The sequence below is a fragment of the Crocodylus siamensis genome, chromosome 7, assembly GCF_052110815.1.
Source record: "Crocodylus siamensis isolate JL-2025a chromosome 7, ASM5211081v1, whole genome shotgun sequence".
Lineage (NCBI taxonomy): Eukaryota > Metazoa > Chordata > Crocodylia > Crocodylidae > Crocodylus > Crocodylus siamensis.
This window is the reverse complement of record NC_143401.1, coordinates 46,195,599-46,210,634: the sequence shown is the minus strand read 5'-3', so window position 1 is coordinate 46,210,634 and position 15,036 is coordinate 46,195,599. Positions and strand designations below refer to the sequence as shown.

Genomic DNA, 15,036 nt, shown 5'->3' with positions numbered 1-15,036 from the left:
TCTGTAGAGCTCCTATTAAAAATAGTGGAAATTTCCATGCATCACTTGAGATGAAAAAAAAAATTCTGCTGTAGTTTTATTGTAAAATGTTTCTGTTTATTTTCCTGTATGCCAAGATACAGAGTTAGAACTCGCTCAGAGCTTGTTGTGTATCATTGGAGATGTGCACATCTCTGAGTATTTCATCCGTAGTACACTGATGTCTTGCCACTTCAAGCCAGTTTTGTTGTTGCCAACAGATTGCAGCAGATTGTCAGGACATATTGCATGTGTCCACGCTACCATAAAAGTGCACTTCTACTGAATGTGCACTGCATGTTCCAAGGCTCACACTGAGTTTGTGAGAATAAAGCTGCTGTTAGATGTATGTTTAATAAACTGAAATTGAGGACAAAGAGCAAAAAGTATAAAGATGTCAAAGCTTTTTAACAATTTGCATTAAAGTCTCCCTTTAACATTCTGATATAGACACAGTTAAAAGAAAGTATTGTATTAAAGGTTTGTTGTATACATCTTGTTAAATTATATGTGCAGGCAAGGCCGTTTAGAGAATTGAGAGAGAGATGGTTTTAAAAGGCCCTATGAAGTACAAAAATCTAAAAAGCAATTTCCCTTTTGAAATTGTTCTTGTTTATTTGGAGATGTATCTTTTGTTAAACCAATGAAGAATTGGATTTATATACCTAATGGGGTGGGGGTAGAGGGAGAGTTCCTCTTCACTCATCCAAATGACATAGAGCATAACAGCAGGGAAGCCAAGAAAAGTCTGACATCTGATTGCACAAAACTTGAAATTATTTTAAATGTTCAGCCAACTGACTGGTCATTTAATATGACATCATTTTAATACTACAAATACCCTATAAGTGAGCAAGATTTTCTTCTCTTCTCAACAAAATGAAATAGCACAAATGTACAACTATATTGGGAAAATGTTGCTGGAATTAATCACTGTACAAGACAGATCTAGAGGTCAGATATTGATTTGCTTCCACATTCTGTTCACAAACAGATCCTAAAATATTCCTCCGTGCCTGGTTTTAAACTGGGTCACAATTTCTTTTGTAGTCATAAAACATCCTTTTTGTTTGTTTGTTTGAATCTTTAACAATATTTTGCTTTCACATATTAGAGAGGAGAAACAGCACTACATATGGCTGCCAGAGCTGGCCAAACAGAAGTTGTTCGATACCTAATACAAAATGGAGCTCAGGTAGAAGCTAAAGCTAAGGTAAGATGTGCACACATAGCACAGCCAGGGAGCGAAATGATCTCCCACCTACCCCAGGGGAGGGAATGAGGAAATGAAACCAGGTGCTGATCTTTATACTGGGGTAATGGCAATTTTTTTGTTCCCTGCATAGTACCAATAAATACATTAAAACATATTTTCAAAGAATATTTCACAAAAAACTCACAGTGTTGGCATCTCAAGGGTACCTTGAAATTAGATACAGCAGTCTTGTGGAAAGGATAGAAGTGGGAGCTGGAGTGTCACTGTTCCAACACATAAAAATGTCATTGGTACCATCAGAGGATTAGCAGTTTACCTGTAGGGATTTTTCAGAATTCAGGAGAACTCGTTTAGAGGTGGGTAGATGAATCTGGATGTCCCAACTGGAGTAAGATAGCTATCACAAAGGAAGGGAGAATTAAGATGCCTTCACAGAATGTTGAGATGTTGTTGATGCATCCTTAGTACAGCCAGTGGCAGCCTCCGAAGTAGGACAAGCCCAGGTAATGTAAAGATATATGACTCAAGATTTTAGTAAAAAAAAATCTGGGAAATGCAAGAATTCAGAATAACAGTATATAATAGCACAGCATTATAAGTGTAAAAGTAAAAGTTAGGGGTGGCTGATAAAACTGAACCCTTGTAAGAGAGAGAGGGAGACAAAGGGACTTGCATAGATTTTTATGGGATGAAAGTGAAGGCACAGCTACATTTACTCTCACTGATACTGGCCTTGCTGCCAGAGTGCTTTGAATAAAGTTTGTGTAACTTGAATGTTTAAAACAAATGCCAATACAGAATTTACAGAAACTAATACAGAAAAAGGGAGAAAATAGCTATGAGGCTCTTGGCATGAGGTTACAAATTTCCTAAATATTTTCTTATATGAAAACAAACTTTAAGACTTAACACAGCAGCTTCCTAGAACTTTATCCAGTGGGATTTCTGTGCTGAATGAGCCATTACAATCGTAATAAAAATGTGGATTTCCAGGTCTCATAATTCTATTGTGAGAGCCCTTAAAAATTTTATAGATATAAAACTTCTTTCCAGTTTCTGGGGAATATTCAAAGCATTGCTTATTGCTAAATAAACATAAAAATGGTAATTTAATGCACAGGACTAGGAAATCAAACGTCAAGGTGCTTGCTTCAGTCCAACTCCTGTTGGTATGATTAGGGATTGTGGGGGGCCATAGACCATGTTAAGATCTTAGGGCCAGATAAAAATGCACTGTAGGTTCGATGAGACCCTTAATGCAATATGTGCTGCACTGCACCATGCCAGCATATCCAAAGAGACCTTATTCTTTTTGATCATGCTCCAGATTTGAAACAGTATATGCAGCATCAGCAAAGGACCTTTGGGAACTCCATACTTTAATCCAGGATGCTCAACTCATCTGGCCCTGGGAACCGGATGAGTGACATGAGGCTGGGTTATGGACCAGATCTGGCGTGCAGAGCTATGTCATCTGGCCTGCAGGTCTGGAATTTAGCAGGGGTGTTATTTGCAATGGTTCTTGGAGCTGCGGCAGCTGCTGTTCCTCTCATCCGATTTCTGTTCCCTCAGGCTGGATGCCACAGCTCTGCCACAACAGTTAATGCTGCCACTGTACACCAGGTTGCCAAATTTCCTGATCCGGGAGAGCCCCTTTAGGCTAGATGATAGAGCCCCATGGGCCAGGTCCAGACTGTGGATCTTGGTCACCACTTCTTTAGTCATGTGACAAATTAAAAATTAGTATGGAGTATTTTATAATTTCAGCCTTGGTAGAATTCATGTTGCTTTACAATTACAATAATAGCACCTCAGCAGATATTTTCCCACAAAATCTGAACTTTATTTTTCTTATTAAGACTGTCTTCTTCATATTTAGGATGACCAAACACCACTACACATTTCTGCCAGACTGGGAAAAGCTGATATAGTGCAGCAATTATTACAACAAGGAGCATCTCCAAATGCAACTACAACTTCTGGTTATACTCCCCTCCATTTGTCTGCTCGAGAGGGGCATGAAGATGTAGCATTAGTTCTTTTGGATCATGGTGCATCTTTAGCTATAATTACCAAGGTAAGGGAGAGGTGTTAAGCCATGTTAGTCTGAAGTCTTTTAGCTTGTAATGAAGTTGGTTGTTGCCTATGAAAGCTCATACCTCTCTGAGCCAGTTAGTCTCTAATGTGCCACCCTTCCCTACCTTCTGGCAAGATACAGGAGTTGTAGAAATGAAATCTGAAATGCTTACAAAGTATTCCAAATAAATTAAATGATCCAGGGATCGTGCATGCTTCTAAAAAAGTAGGAATTAACTACAGTCTGATACCTAGGTGAATATATAGCTTTGTGTTTTCACTTCTGAGCTGGATTTATAATATGGCCTACTGATAAAAACTTATTGATTGTTTTGGACTGCGAGCAGTTGCATCACATGACTTGACATAATGTAACAGCTATGGAAGCTGGTCACCGTGTGCTTGTGCAAAGATTGAAAGAGTATTAACTTCTGAAGAGCTGCATGTGGCTTTGGAGCCTCAGGTTGGCCACCTCTGGTCTAGACTGTTCCTTGCAAAGAACTTCCAAGCCCATGGCAGCTGGAATCAGGGGCTACCTGCCTCTGTTGTGGTTCACAAATAGAGAAGGGAAGAAAACAAGAGATACTGTCATAAGCAGATATGCTGGTTTTCTGTGTTTAAAAATCACAAATTCTCTGATTAAAAATTGTAAATTCTTTGATTAAAACCCAAAAATCCATGATTAAAATTAAAGGCTCCCCACAGCCCTCCTCCACCCCGGTACTGCTGGTGCCCCTCACTCCCTCCCACAGCCTCCTCAGCCCTCATGATGCCCCTCACTCCCCACAACAGCCCCCCAGCCCTACATACCCAGGCACAGACATGCAGACACAGATGAATGCACAGACACTGACATTCATCCCAGCAGGTAAGTGTGTGTGGGGGGAAGGGGTAGGGCAGGGCGGGGGAAAGGGAAGGTGCTGGGGGGGGCGCAGATCAAAAAGTGGAGGGAGAGCATGTCTCTGTGCTTGCTTCCAGGAGCAAGGGCGGGGGATGGGTGCCCCTCTGCAGGCTGTACACACAGCGGGGGGCCTTGCACACAATTGTTACCACTGCAACTCTGCCATGGCGCCCCATGCTGCCTTCCTGCAGCTGGCTGCACAGCTTTGCGAGCAAGTGGTGCAGAGCACAGCAGTGGCAGTGTGGTGGTGGCCACCACGTGTGGGCCATACACATGCCACCTGGCTGGCTGCCTGGGGAGAGGGAGGGAGGGGGCGGTTGCATGCAGCAACTGCCACTGCACTGTCACTTGTGCCCCGCAGCTGGCCACATGGCTCCACAGTGGTGTGGAGTGGTGGCTGTGGTAGTTGCATGCCGGCTGGGGGGCAGGGAGGGGCTCACATGTGGTGGCTGCCACTGCTGCTGCTCATCTGTGGACCTGTGCTTGCCCAAAGGTGGCTGTCGTGTGAAAGGCCCCTGTCCTCAGGCGCAGCTATGAAGACAAGTGGCGGTGGTGGTGCGAGGTGGTGGCAGCTGCCGTATGCGAAACCTCCCCACCCCCACTGGCTGGCATGCAGCCACCACCACCACCATCCTGCACCATTGCTGCCGCTTGTCTAAGGAGGCGTGCCTGCAGATGGGGGGGCTTGCAAGCAGTGACCACAGCCACCACCACACCGCCGCTGCTACCCCATGACCGGCTGCATTGCTATGCGGGCATGGCTCTACAGGCAAGCAGCAGCAGTGGTGGCTGCTGTGTGAGAGTCCCCTTGGCCCCCCCGGCCAGCACGCAGCCACCACAGCCACCACCCCTCGCCACTGGGGGAACATAGCCTCATGAATTTTCCGCTGGTCCCCCCGGTGAGTTTAATTTTCTGCTAAAAGGGGAAATCTGCATTTTCTCCAATAAAAACAGGGAATCCGTGGTTTTCTCCATTTTTCCATTGGAAACTGAAAACCTGGATCCCTGGTCTTAAGCTAGAGCCCCTTGTGTGACTGAAGCTTTCAGATGTCCTGGGAAAGAAATGTTCATCACCTCAATGTAAATAATTTTTTCTTACAGAAAGGATTTACTCCTCTTCATGTGGCTTCAAAATATGGCAAAATTGAAGTAGCCAACCTTCTGCTTCAGAAAAACGCATCTCCGGATGCTGCTGGAAAGGTAGGATAGACAAAACCAGTGCCTACTGGCATAGTAAATGTCCACTTACACATGATAGAAAACTGTCTGTCACACAAGCGCCTGCTAATATTTTGAACTAGTTTTGGATTTGACTTGATACACTTCTATAAAAAAGTGTCATCAATCTTATGGCAAAGGATTTTGTCATCATTAAGGGCAAAGTTTCACTTCCTTTTTGAGACCACACAGGGAAATAAGTTGCAATAAAAGAAAACCCTGAATCCTAGCTCAGACCACTCACATTCCTTCCAGAGCACAAGGAACATAAGGTGCCAGGACTCTTCCCTCTGCTCCCACCTTCCATTACCATCACCCCTCTCCTTGTCAGCTCCTGGGCTGGTGGGCAGAGAAAGAAAGGATCCAAGGCTTCACAGGCCAACAGAACTTAATCTAGCCCAAAAAGGAAGTGGAAGTGGATGAGTAGTGGATTACTTATGCCATACAGTAAAAGAGGAGTAGTACAGGAGATTTACAGTTTCCTGTGTGTCTTGCTCTGGGACAGTGCAAATATGTAGATTTTCTTCTGCTTACTCCAGACAAAGTTACAATTTTATCCTCAATAAGTGCGTGAGGTGGGTGTTCATAGATAAGTTTTCATTTGTTCTGATGCTTCTTGTTTCAGAAGTTAATCGAGAATTTGAATATATGAATGAATAGTATCACTGTGTTCTCAACTTATCTGCTTTAACCCAACTTTCCACGCTCTTGAATTTCACTGGAGCTTGTTTATAACAAGGCTTGTTTGTTCTGTGTGTGTTTTAGAGTGGTTTAACTCCACTGCATGTAGCTGCACACTATGATAATCAGAAAGTGGCACTTCTGCTTTTGGACCAGGGAGCTTCACCTCATGCTTCTGCAAAGGTACAAGTACTGATCAATACAAGGGAACAGCACGCTTGCATTTTATATATATGTTCCTTATATGTCTGCTCAGCCTTTATTCAGTTTATCTTCCAGTTGCAATGTACCCTAGCAATCCCATTTATCTGTCTGGCATAAGGCTCTGTAAGCCGGTAGAATGACTCAGTAGGGCAGAAAAGAACTTAATTGATCTTTTCCGCAAAGAGACAGGATTCATAACAAGAAAGTAAAATGAGTCAGCATAGTCTAGAAAAACTCATGGGCTGGGTTTCAATCCATGGAATACGGGGTCCTGCTTTTCTTATACTTTTTTTTTATTTCTTCCTTTTAACATCTATACCAAGGAGAAACAGAAGGGAACTCCTTGATCAGCAGAGACCAAGCACTGCACTTTGTCAGTTTGCTTTTAAGAAAAAAGTTAGTGTGATCTGTCAGGGTAACTTCCATAGTTGTTAAAATTTTTCATAAGTACTTCCGTAGAACTGGATTATTGAGAAATACAAAAATATAGCCATGGTCCTGAATGGACTGCAATCTACTAGAGATGCATAGTGTAAGAATCCAGGTAAGAAAAGACATAGAGATCAACATGGGAATGAATTAACCTTAAAATAATGACTGATGAATACAAAACTTAAGAGGAAGACCTGTGAGATGTTCCAAAGCCTTAAATCCTTGTGAGTCTCCCCTGACATCATGTGGCTTCAGTGACAGTAGGATAATGCAGTGTTCTTCATTTGACATTTATTACCAATGTAGCAGTGTCAATAAATAAAATAGGGGTGACGCAGGCTTATGTTTTATGTAACAGATACAGTATAAATACCTCATTCCAAATGTGATGGGCACAGTCCTAAACATTCTTCTAAAAAGCAAACATTGAAAATATAGCACAAGAGTTTATGGAAAAGGTGGGTTATACACAGACAAAAACCCCTCTCTTTATTATCTTTCTTTACAACATGAACAAATGTAGACATGATGAAAAAAATCTTGCTTCATGTATAAAGAGAAGGCATCTCTCAGAGCAGGGGCAGGCAAAGTCTGGCCCATTGGCCAGATCTGGCTGGCAGTGAATGCCATTTCCCAGTAGCCCCTGCCTGCATGGCTGAGGTTGGTTTCCAAGGTGACCCCAGCAGCAGCCATGCTGTGATAGCGTGAAGTTGAGGTGTCCATGGAGACCGGCCCCAGCAGTGCTGCAGACAGTGGTGATGCCAGCCTCTTCCTGGTGGGGAGGTAAATGGGGGGCTGTGCTGCAGGCAGGAGTGGGATGGATTCAGCAGCCACTGCCTGTGCAGGCAGGCAGCGCTGCTGGGAGAGGTGCTTATGGGGAATTTTGGGGTTGGCTATAGCTCCCCCAAACCCTCCCTCCCCCCCGGTGCTGCCCCTGCTGGCAGGGCATGTGGCAGGGTGCAAAGCTGCTCCAGAGCCTGGCTGAGATTTTGCAGTGGTGACCATATGGTCCAGAACTGGGGCAGAGCCCCAAGCAAGGGCATGCAGGCTACAGATCATGCCTCTGCTCCATCTCTGGACCACGCAGTCACTTCTGCAGGATCCCAGCCAGGCTCCAAAACAGCTGTGCACCCTGCCACACACCCTGCCAGCACTCCTGGAGCCAGTCTCCACAGAAACCCTTGCCTTGTGCTATCACAGGGTTGCTGCTGGGGTCCCCATGGAAACTGACCCTAGCCACACAGGCAGGGGCTGCTGGGAAATGGAGTCTGCCTGCCAGCCAGATCTGCTATTTTGCCCACCCCACATCTCAGAGGGAAATGTAGTCCATTATAAATCATAGGCCGCATCCTACATATTGCAGTGCAGAAATGAAATTACACAGAAAGCCAGAAGCAATAGCAAAGCCTCAAATCAATAATGTCTTTCGTAATGTTCCGACAAAGTGCCCCAGGAAATAAACTTCGACGATCTCTTTTCTTTTACTCTTCTCTTTTTACCTAGGATGTACTGAAAGAAATGATCAGCAAGGAAGTGTGGCCCTCCCATGGGGGAAAGGACTGTGACTGCACCCAAAGCTAAAGGCTTTTTAAGCCTAAACCAAAATGATAAAATTACAGCATAAAATAAGCAGAATCATGTTTTAGGTCACCACATCCACCTATCTGTAACCAAACAGATTAGCAGCTGCCACTTTGGGGTTTTGGTGCCAGCTGTGATCCTTCTTAAAACAAAACATTTGTTAGTATTTTACAGCAAGTGAACCACAGCAGTGCACTGAGTTGAGAAACAATACTCAATGCAATTAATAGCAGCATGCCTACTGCTTTAGGCAGCATTCTGTGCAGTCAACTGATAGATGATGCGATCATGGCTAATGAATTTCCACCCTTTTGTACATAAATGTGTAATGTCACATATATATATATCATCAATAGCACTGCAGTCAGCTTTTCCGACAGTTGTCTTATTCCTGCTAAGAGTGATTTTTAATTGGCCTGTCACACTGGTGTTGCAGTGTTTCCATAAAAACCTGATCAAAAAAAAAATATGGGAGATGTTCAGTAGTAGTCCCAGACCCCTAATATATACAAAAATGGGGATAGATGGTTATGGCTGATGTTTCTGTATCTGACTGTACTAACTATTCTTTGTACAAAGTTGTTTTTGGTAGTAGATTATTTTAGTTGATTACCCATTTTACAGTGCCTCTATTTCTCTTCAGCAGTTTACAATTGTTCTCTTTTTTCTTCCATCCTTAAACTCATCCCTTTTTTACCTTTTCTCTGACATGCAGAATAACAACACACTTTTTCTCCAACCATTTTCCTTAAATCTATATTCACTGTGGTCCTTATGATAAGGATTGACATGCAGATTGAGAATAAACTCATCTTCAGTTTTTCAGTATCATCTCTGCTTTATTTTCACAATCTAGAACTTCCTGCATCACTGGGTAACACCCATCTATTTTGCTGAAAAATATTTGAAATAACATTGGCATTTTATAAAATATAAAAAAGCCCGGTTTCACAACCTTTCCCTTTAAATGTAAAGACTCAGCTGTTTATGCTGTTACTAGACACATGCATACAGTTGTCCAGTTGTTCAGTTTTAATGCTCAAATATGACTTGTATAATAAGGTACTATCTTTTCAAAATGCAAATAGAATTGCTAGTTTCTGTACTTCTTCTCCCTCACGTCCCCCACCTTTATATTTTGTGCCAGATGATTGGCAGTCAGGGATTCATTGCAGATGGCTAGGCATATATATGCACTTTTGAGCATATTCTCAACTATGCTTAGGAAGTTCAGTTTTATATTATATTGCATGTCTATCAGAAGGACTGCAATCTGCACCAGTTCATTATTCTGATTTCCGGGCACAAAAATAGTCTATTCATTCCTTTAGTACTGACTGATACTAAAGCACTGAGGTTAGGGCAAGATTTTTTTTTAAATGTACAGCAATTTTTTACTGCAGGGTTAAGAACACTGAGTTGAGTACTGATTCCAAGATTTGCGTTCAATTCATCCACTGTCTCAGCTAAACCAGTGTCTGACACATTGGAAAAACCTTATCAAAACAGTATTTCTAACCTATGTTCTACTATTTAATCCTTTCTGTAGTAAGTGCCAAATCACATTTGAGACTAGCTTATTCCGAAGTATGTTTAAACAAAGTCTAAATGCACACTCACAGGCACGTGCGCACACACACAGAGCTAAATTCTTCAGACTCCACCCTCGCTGAACATGCACCAGGCAGAGACTAAGTGGGATCTTCCCTGCAACTGTAGTTTGAGGTTGGTTGCTTTGGGATTGAGAACCAAGACTAGGAACAAGAATATTTTCTTTCCTGTGCCCCACTTAAATCTAGGATGAAGACTGAAACTGCCTAATTTTACAGAAAAAAAATCAGGAACCAGACAGTGTGTGAGTGTGTGTATGTGTGTGGTGGGGGGAGAGGGTAGATTATGACAAGAGCTCAAGTATAGGACAGTACTAAAGACTGCAGTGGTGGGAAGAGAAACTGGAATTGGGGTTGAGGGAGGCTGGGACTGGCTGATTAAGGAGATTACTATTCAGAGTTATGGAAATAGGGAACTGTGGGCACCTATACATGTGCAGAAAGGCTGCTCTGACACACTGTACTTACAGTGCGTCAGAGCAGGCTCGACTGAGTCTGCTGGAGGGTGGCAATTACCGTGTGTCATGTGTATCAGGATCCCTGCACTGAAAAATGTCAGTGGGGGTGCTTTAACTAAAGTTTGTCCAATGAGCTTTAGTTAAAGTGCCCCCGCCACCATTTTTTAGAACGGGGATGCTGATACACATGATGCTTCGGACACTTAAATTAGAGTAGCTATCAGAGCTGCTCTAATTAAGGCATCCGCTTCCCCCCGCACACACACTCCTAGAGCAGATGTATAAATGCCCAAAGAGCCAGTAGATGGGGGGAAGAAGCCTGAGACTGGATGAATAGCTGTGAGAGGGAAGTGGAGTGACTGTGCAAACAGATTTGAGGAGGATCTGGAAGAGAGGCAGGAAGAGAAGCTTGGAGAGGGTGTTGAGGAGAAGGTAGAAGAGGGGGTTGAGGCTGGGAATAATGGAAAAGCAGGATTGCGCTAGGGAGTCTTGAGGTGTGAGGCTAGGCCTAGAATGAAAAGTGGAGCCTGCATGAGAAAATAGGACTGGAATAAAGAGACCAGGATACAGAATAGCAATACAACAGAGACACGTTGGAGAGGATGGGGTAAAAATAATTCAGGTGGAAAAACCAGACAGAAGGAGCTATAGCCACAAACATACTGTGCTTCAGAATCCCAAATAGAAATAGTAGAATCTCACTATTTTTCTCCTATCACCACTGTCTCTGACAAAGCGCAATATCATGTCCACTTCCAGTGACAGGTCACAGAAAGATAAGAACCTACTACTGCTTTCACTTTTCTGTAGGTTGAGTGACAGATGTAGTGCAGTAGAGCTCAAGGTTTCAACTGATGTCACCTAGTTTGGTTTTTAATTTTGTTCTTCTGTAAACTGAGGAAGTTACAGACAAAATTACTATATAAAATAACATTTTAAGGTTCATGTCTTGGAATATTCATTCCAATATTTATTCCATTATCTGGTTGCATAATGAAGAAAAATATTATTTGTAGGTCTCTTGCTTCACTTAACACAGAAGTTAGAAAGTGGGTTGTGAATGAACTGTGGGACTACAGGAAGGGAAAGGATGGTTCCATAGCACAGGCAGCCCTGGAAGACAGAATTCTGTCCTGGCTTTGGATATAGAGGATACTTTTGACCTTGATCTGTGTTTCTCTCAGTTAACATGGAGATCATAAGCCCTTCCTTTACTTGCAGGGATGTAGTGAAAGTGCATTCATTAATGTATGGGAAGCACTTAGCTACTATAGTTATAAGCACAACAGAAAGGACAATGAAGAAATTAATAATCCTGTCTTCAAACTTTTAGGGTTTATATAGTTTGCAGTAAATAGAGTCTAGGGCCACACATTACACAACAAGGAGAAAGAAAACAAAATATTGGATAGTTGTTCATTAAGAAAGAATTTCCTGTTCTGAGGAAGGAGTCTGTGGAACAACAATAAATGATCATGTAATTAAAGATTGGATGATAATGCTTGAGCACAGGCAACCCTGATTCTATCATTTTCCTGCTTCTGAGTGCTTGTACTTTTAATATATTCTTTTAACATAATTTTTGGGTAGAATATATCACGTATGGCAGCATTATATTTTAGAGGTTTTCAGACCTCAGGACCCATGTAAGACCTGGAAGGAACCATTCTTACTTGCACAGAATAATTCAGGCAGATTTTTGTGCCATGCAGAGTCTGACTTTACAGAAGCTTCATGTGAGCATTGTAGTCCATCACCTACATTTAGATGTAGGATCTGAACATTAATATTATAGAACTTCCTGTATTTCGAATTAATGCAAATTATTCTGACTTCAGGATTGATAATAATTAAGTATTAGTATCACTATATACGCCTTTGTTATTCCTTACTCCTGTCTGCATCACAGCACAGCAGGTCTAAATGCCTACCTAATACTGTTCAGCTGTCCCTCTGGCCATTTCCCTACCTAGCCCTACTTTTCCTCCCTCCTGTGTAAAATAGCAAATTCCTTTCCAAAGGAGATGTAACTGGCAGCCACAAAAGGACACTGAATTAGTCGTCATGGATAGGCAGTATAATGCCTCCCAGAACAGCTTAAAATCTGAAAAGGTAATAGGAGTTTAAAGCGATCTTGGTCTGAGTTTTCATCTCAGCACCACTGAACAAGTAGAAGACTGGGGTTCAGCAGGGTCTGGAAGGTAGGACTCCTGTTTTCACACATCATGGATAGCTTTCACCTGTGAGAATATTAAATGAGTTCTACTCCTTTAACCTCAATCTCACATGTATGAGTTCTCATGCATGCACACAGACACAGACGTACACACATGCACGCACAAATACACTCCCTTATAATTCTAAAGATTAATATGCTATTTCCAAAAGACTGACAGGATTGGATGCAGTAACTATCAATCACAAAGACACTTTCATGGACCCAGAGGGACAGACTTCCATCTTCAGCTCCCTCTGTGCAAAAATGAGGTTTATTCCTTACCTATGGGGACTTTTTACCACCTTGTACGATCTACACTTTTCCCAGAGCCTGACGAAGGGACTTTGATCCCAAAAGCTTGCAGAAAAGGACAGTTTTCTTGCCATTTTCCAGTTGGTCTAATAAAAAGTATCATTTTGGAACCAAGAGTTCTAGTTTTTTGTATGTCTCTTTGTCTCAGACCAACACGGCTGCAAACAAAGTACACCCCTGTAACAATCAATCTTCATTCAAAGACTGGTCATGCCCCTGACCAGTGTTTTCATCTCTGTATTTGATCCATTATTCTAAGTGTATCTTGTTGATTTATGCACATTGATTTAATGAATGCCGAAATGAACCAGACAACAGATGTTCTGCCAAATTCTCTCCCTTCTTTTGGCACTTAAAATCATTCTGTATCCTTGACCATGCATTTAGATTGCGATGTTCATCCTGGAATTACCTGAATGGATGAATTAGAAGCAGGAAAAGAATGAAATGATCAGGACAAAACAATAATTTCATGTTGAACCATTCTTTGAGATTTTTTTGGATAGGGTATCTAAAACTGTCTTAACAACAAGATGAGAGGAATATTTTTAGTGAAGTATATGTTACGAGACTGATCCTAGTTTGCATATATACTTTTTTGATTCACACCAGGAAAAGCAAAAAACCTCCCTAAACCCTAGCAGTGGTTTTAAGTTAGAAGATATGATCCCATATCTCCACCCACTTTGTTATGGAGATTAAATGTATCTGGATGTTTAAGGAAAAGTAGCAAATACCTATGAAATATTTTAAGTCACTGTAGACTTTATTGTACTATATCAGATGTAAAACTGTATCAGTATCAAAAGATATGATAAAAGTTATATCTGCATGATTCCATAGCAAAACCAATATAACTTTAACCCTGCTTCATTTGGGGTCAAAGGGTAAGTAGTTCAGCTAATTTGTATCATTATAGGCTTATGCAGATGTACCAAGTTGCATCATAACAGCTGTTGCGAGTTCCCCCTCCCCTTTTAAAGTAGCTAAAAAATATGTTTGTCCATACCCTTAATGTTCATCACTCTCATTCAGTGTCATTCAGACTTCCCAGAATTCTCTTATTTTAATGCAAAACTTTAAAAAAGGCTACTTATTAAAGCTCTAAAGTAACCCTTTTTAGTATGGTCCTAAGTTAAGCTCAGTCATGCAAGGCTAAACTTTTAGAACTGATTATTTAGCATTGTAAAATCACATAGATACAGAAAGGTAATGATCACTGTATTTCACAGATGAGCCTGTAATCAAATGTTTTGTGTTGACAGAATGGTTACACTCCACTGCATATAGCTGCCAAGAAAAACCAGATGGATATAGCAACAACATTGCTTGAGTATGGCGCTGACGCTAATGCTGTAACCAGACAGGGTATTGCTCCTGTTCATCTTGCAGCCCAGGAGGGCCATGTGGACATGGTGTCATTACTCCTTACTAGAAATGCTAATATGAACCTTAGCAACAAGGTAATTTTTCTTTCTTTTCTGCTGAAGGTAAAAGTGTAGAGCCATAATAACAAGGGGGCCTGGAAAGGGAATTTTACCTTTTTATTCTATAAATTTCAAAAAGCAGAGCAGCTTTTTGAATCAATACCATCATTACTTCTAGCAGAGAGAACAGAGCAGAGCAAGTACCATATCACATCAGACCAGTTGTCCATTTTTTCTTGTATCCAGTCTTTGACAAAGGCCAATACCAGACGCTTCAGATTACTACATAAATCCTCCTCTTCCCTTTTTCACAAAAGACAGTTTTGCATAACATGCCCCTGGGGAAATTTCTTCTTGACTCCAGGTGGTTAGTGAGGTTTGCTTGTTATAGTTATGCACTCTATACACATGCCTGCCCATTAAGCATCTAACCTTGTAAAGAAAAACTGATTTATTATTGAATAATAGCAATATGGTTGTCTGAGATTTTGTAAATTAATGAAAGTGACATGAATTGCCCTGGGGTGCAACTTTAAACCCCAGGTTTACTGATATTTATTAGGGCTATGTGAAGCTTCAGGTGCTGATTTGATTTGGAGGAGATTCAGCTTAATTCAGTGGCCAAATCTCCAAATCCAAATTGAATTGAGAAACCAATAAAAAGTTTCAAATCAATTCAAAGCC

General features: G+C 41.6%; 1 protein-coding gene across 5 annotated transcripts in view; it reads left to right on the top strand.

The window, feature by feature from the left end:
- The window catches only part of ANK3 (ankyrin 3), a 378,647-nt gene that overhangs the window by 202,777 nt on the left and 160,834 nt on the right, over nucleotides 1-15,036 (top strand). For all 5 annotated transcript variants that reach the window (XM_090056583.1, XM_090056581.1, XM_090056580.1 and 2 more), the window contains exons 13-17: nucleotides 1,133-1,231; nucleotides 3,114-3,311; nucleotides 5,313-5,411; nucleotides 6,195-6,293; nucleotides 14,191-14,388. In XM_090056583.1, the coding sequence (XP_089912709.1) occupies nucleotides 1,133-1,231; nucleotides 3,114-3,311; nucleotides 5,313-5,411; nucleotides 6,195-6,293; nucleotides 14,191-14,388 (693 nt within the window). The remainder of the gene's footprint in view (nucleotides 1-1,132; nucleotides 1,232-3,113; nucleotides 3,312-5,312; nucleotides 5,412-6,194; nucleotides 6,294-14,190; nucleotides 14,389-15,036) is intronic.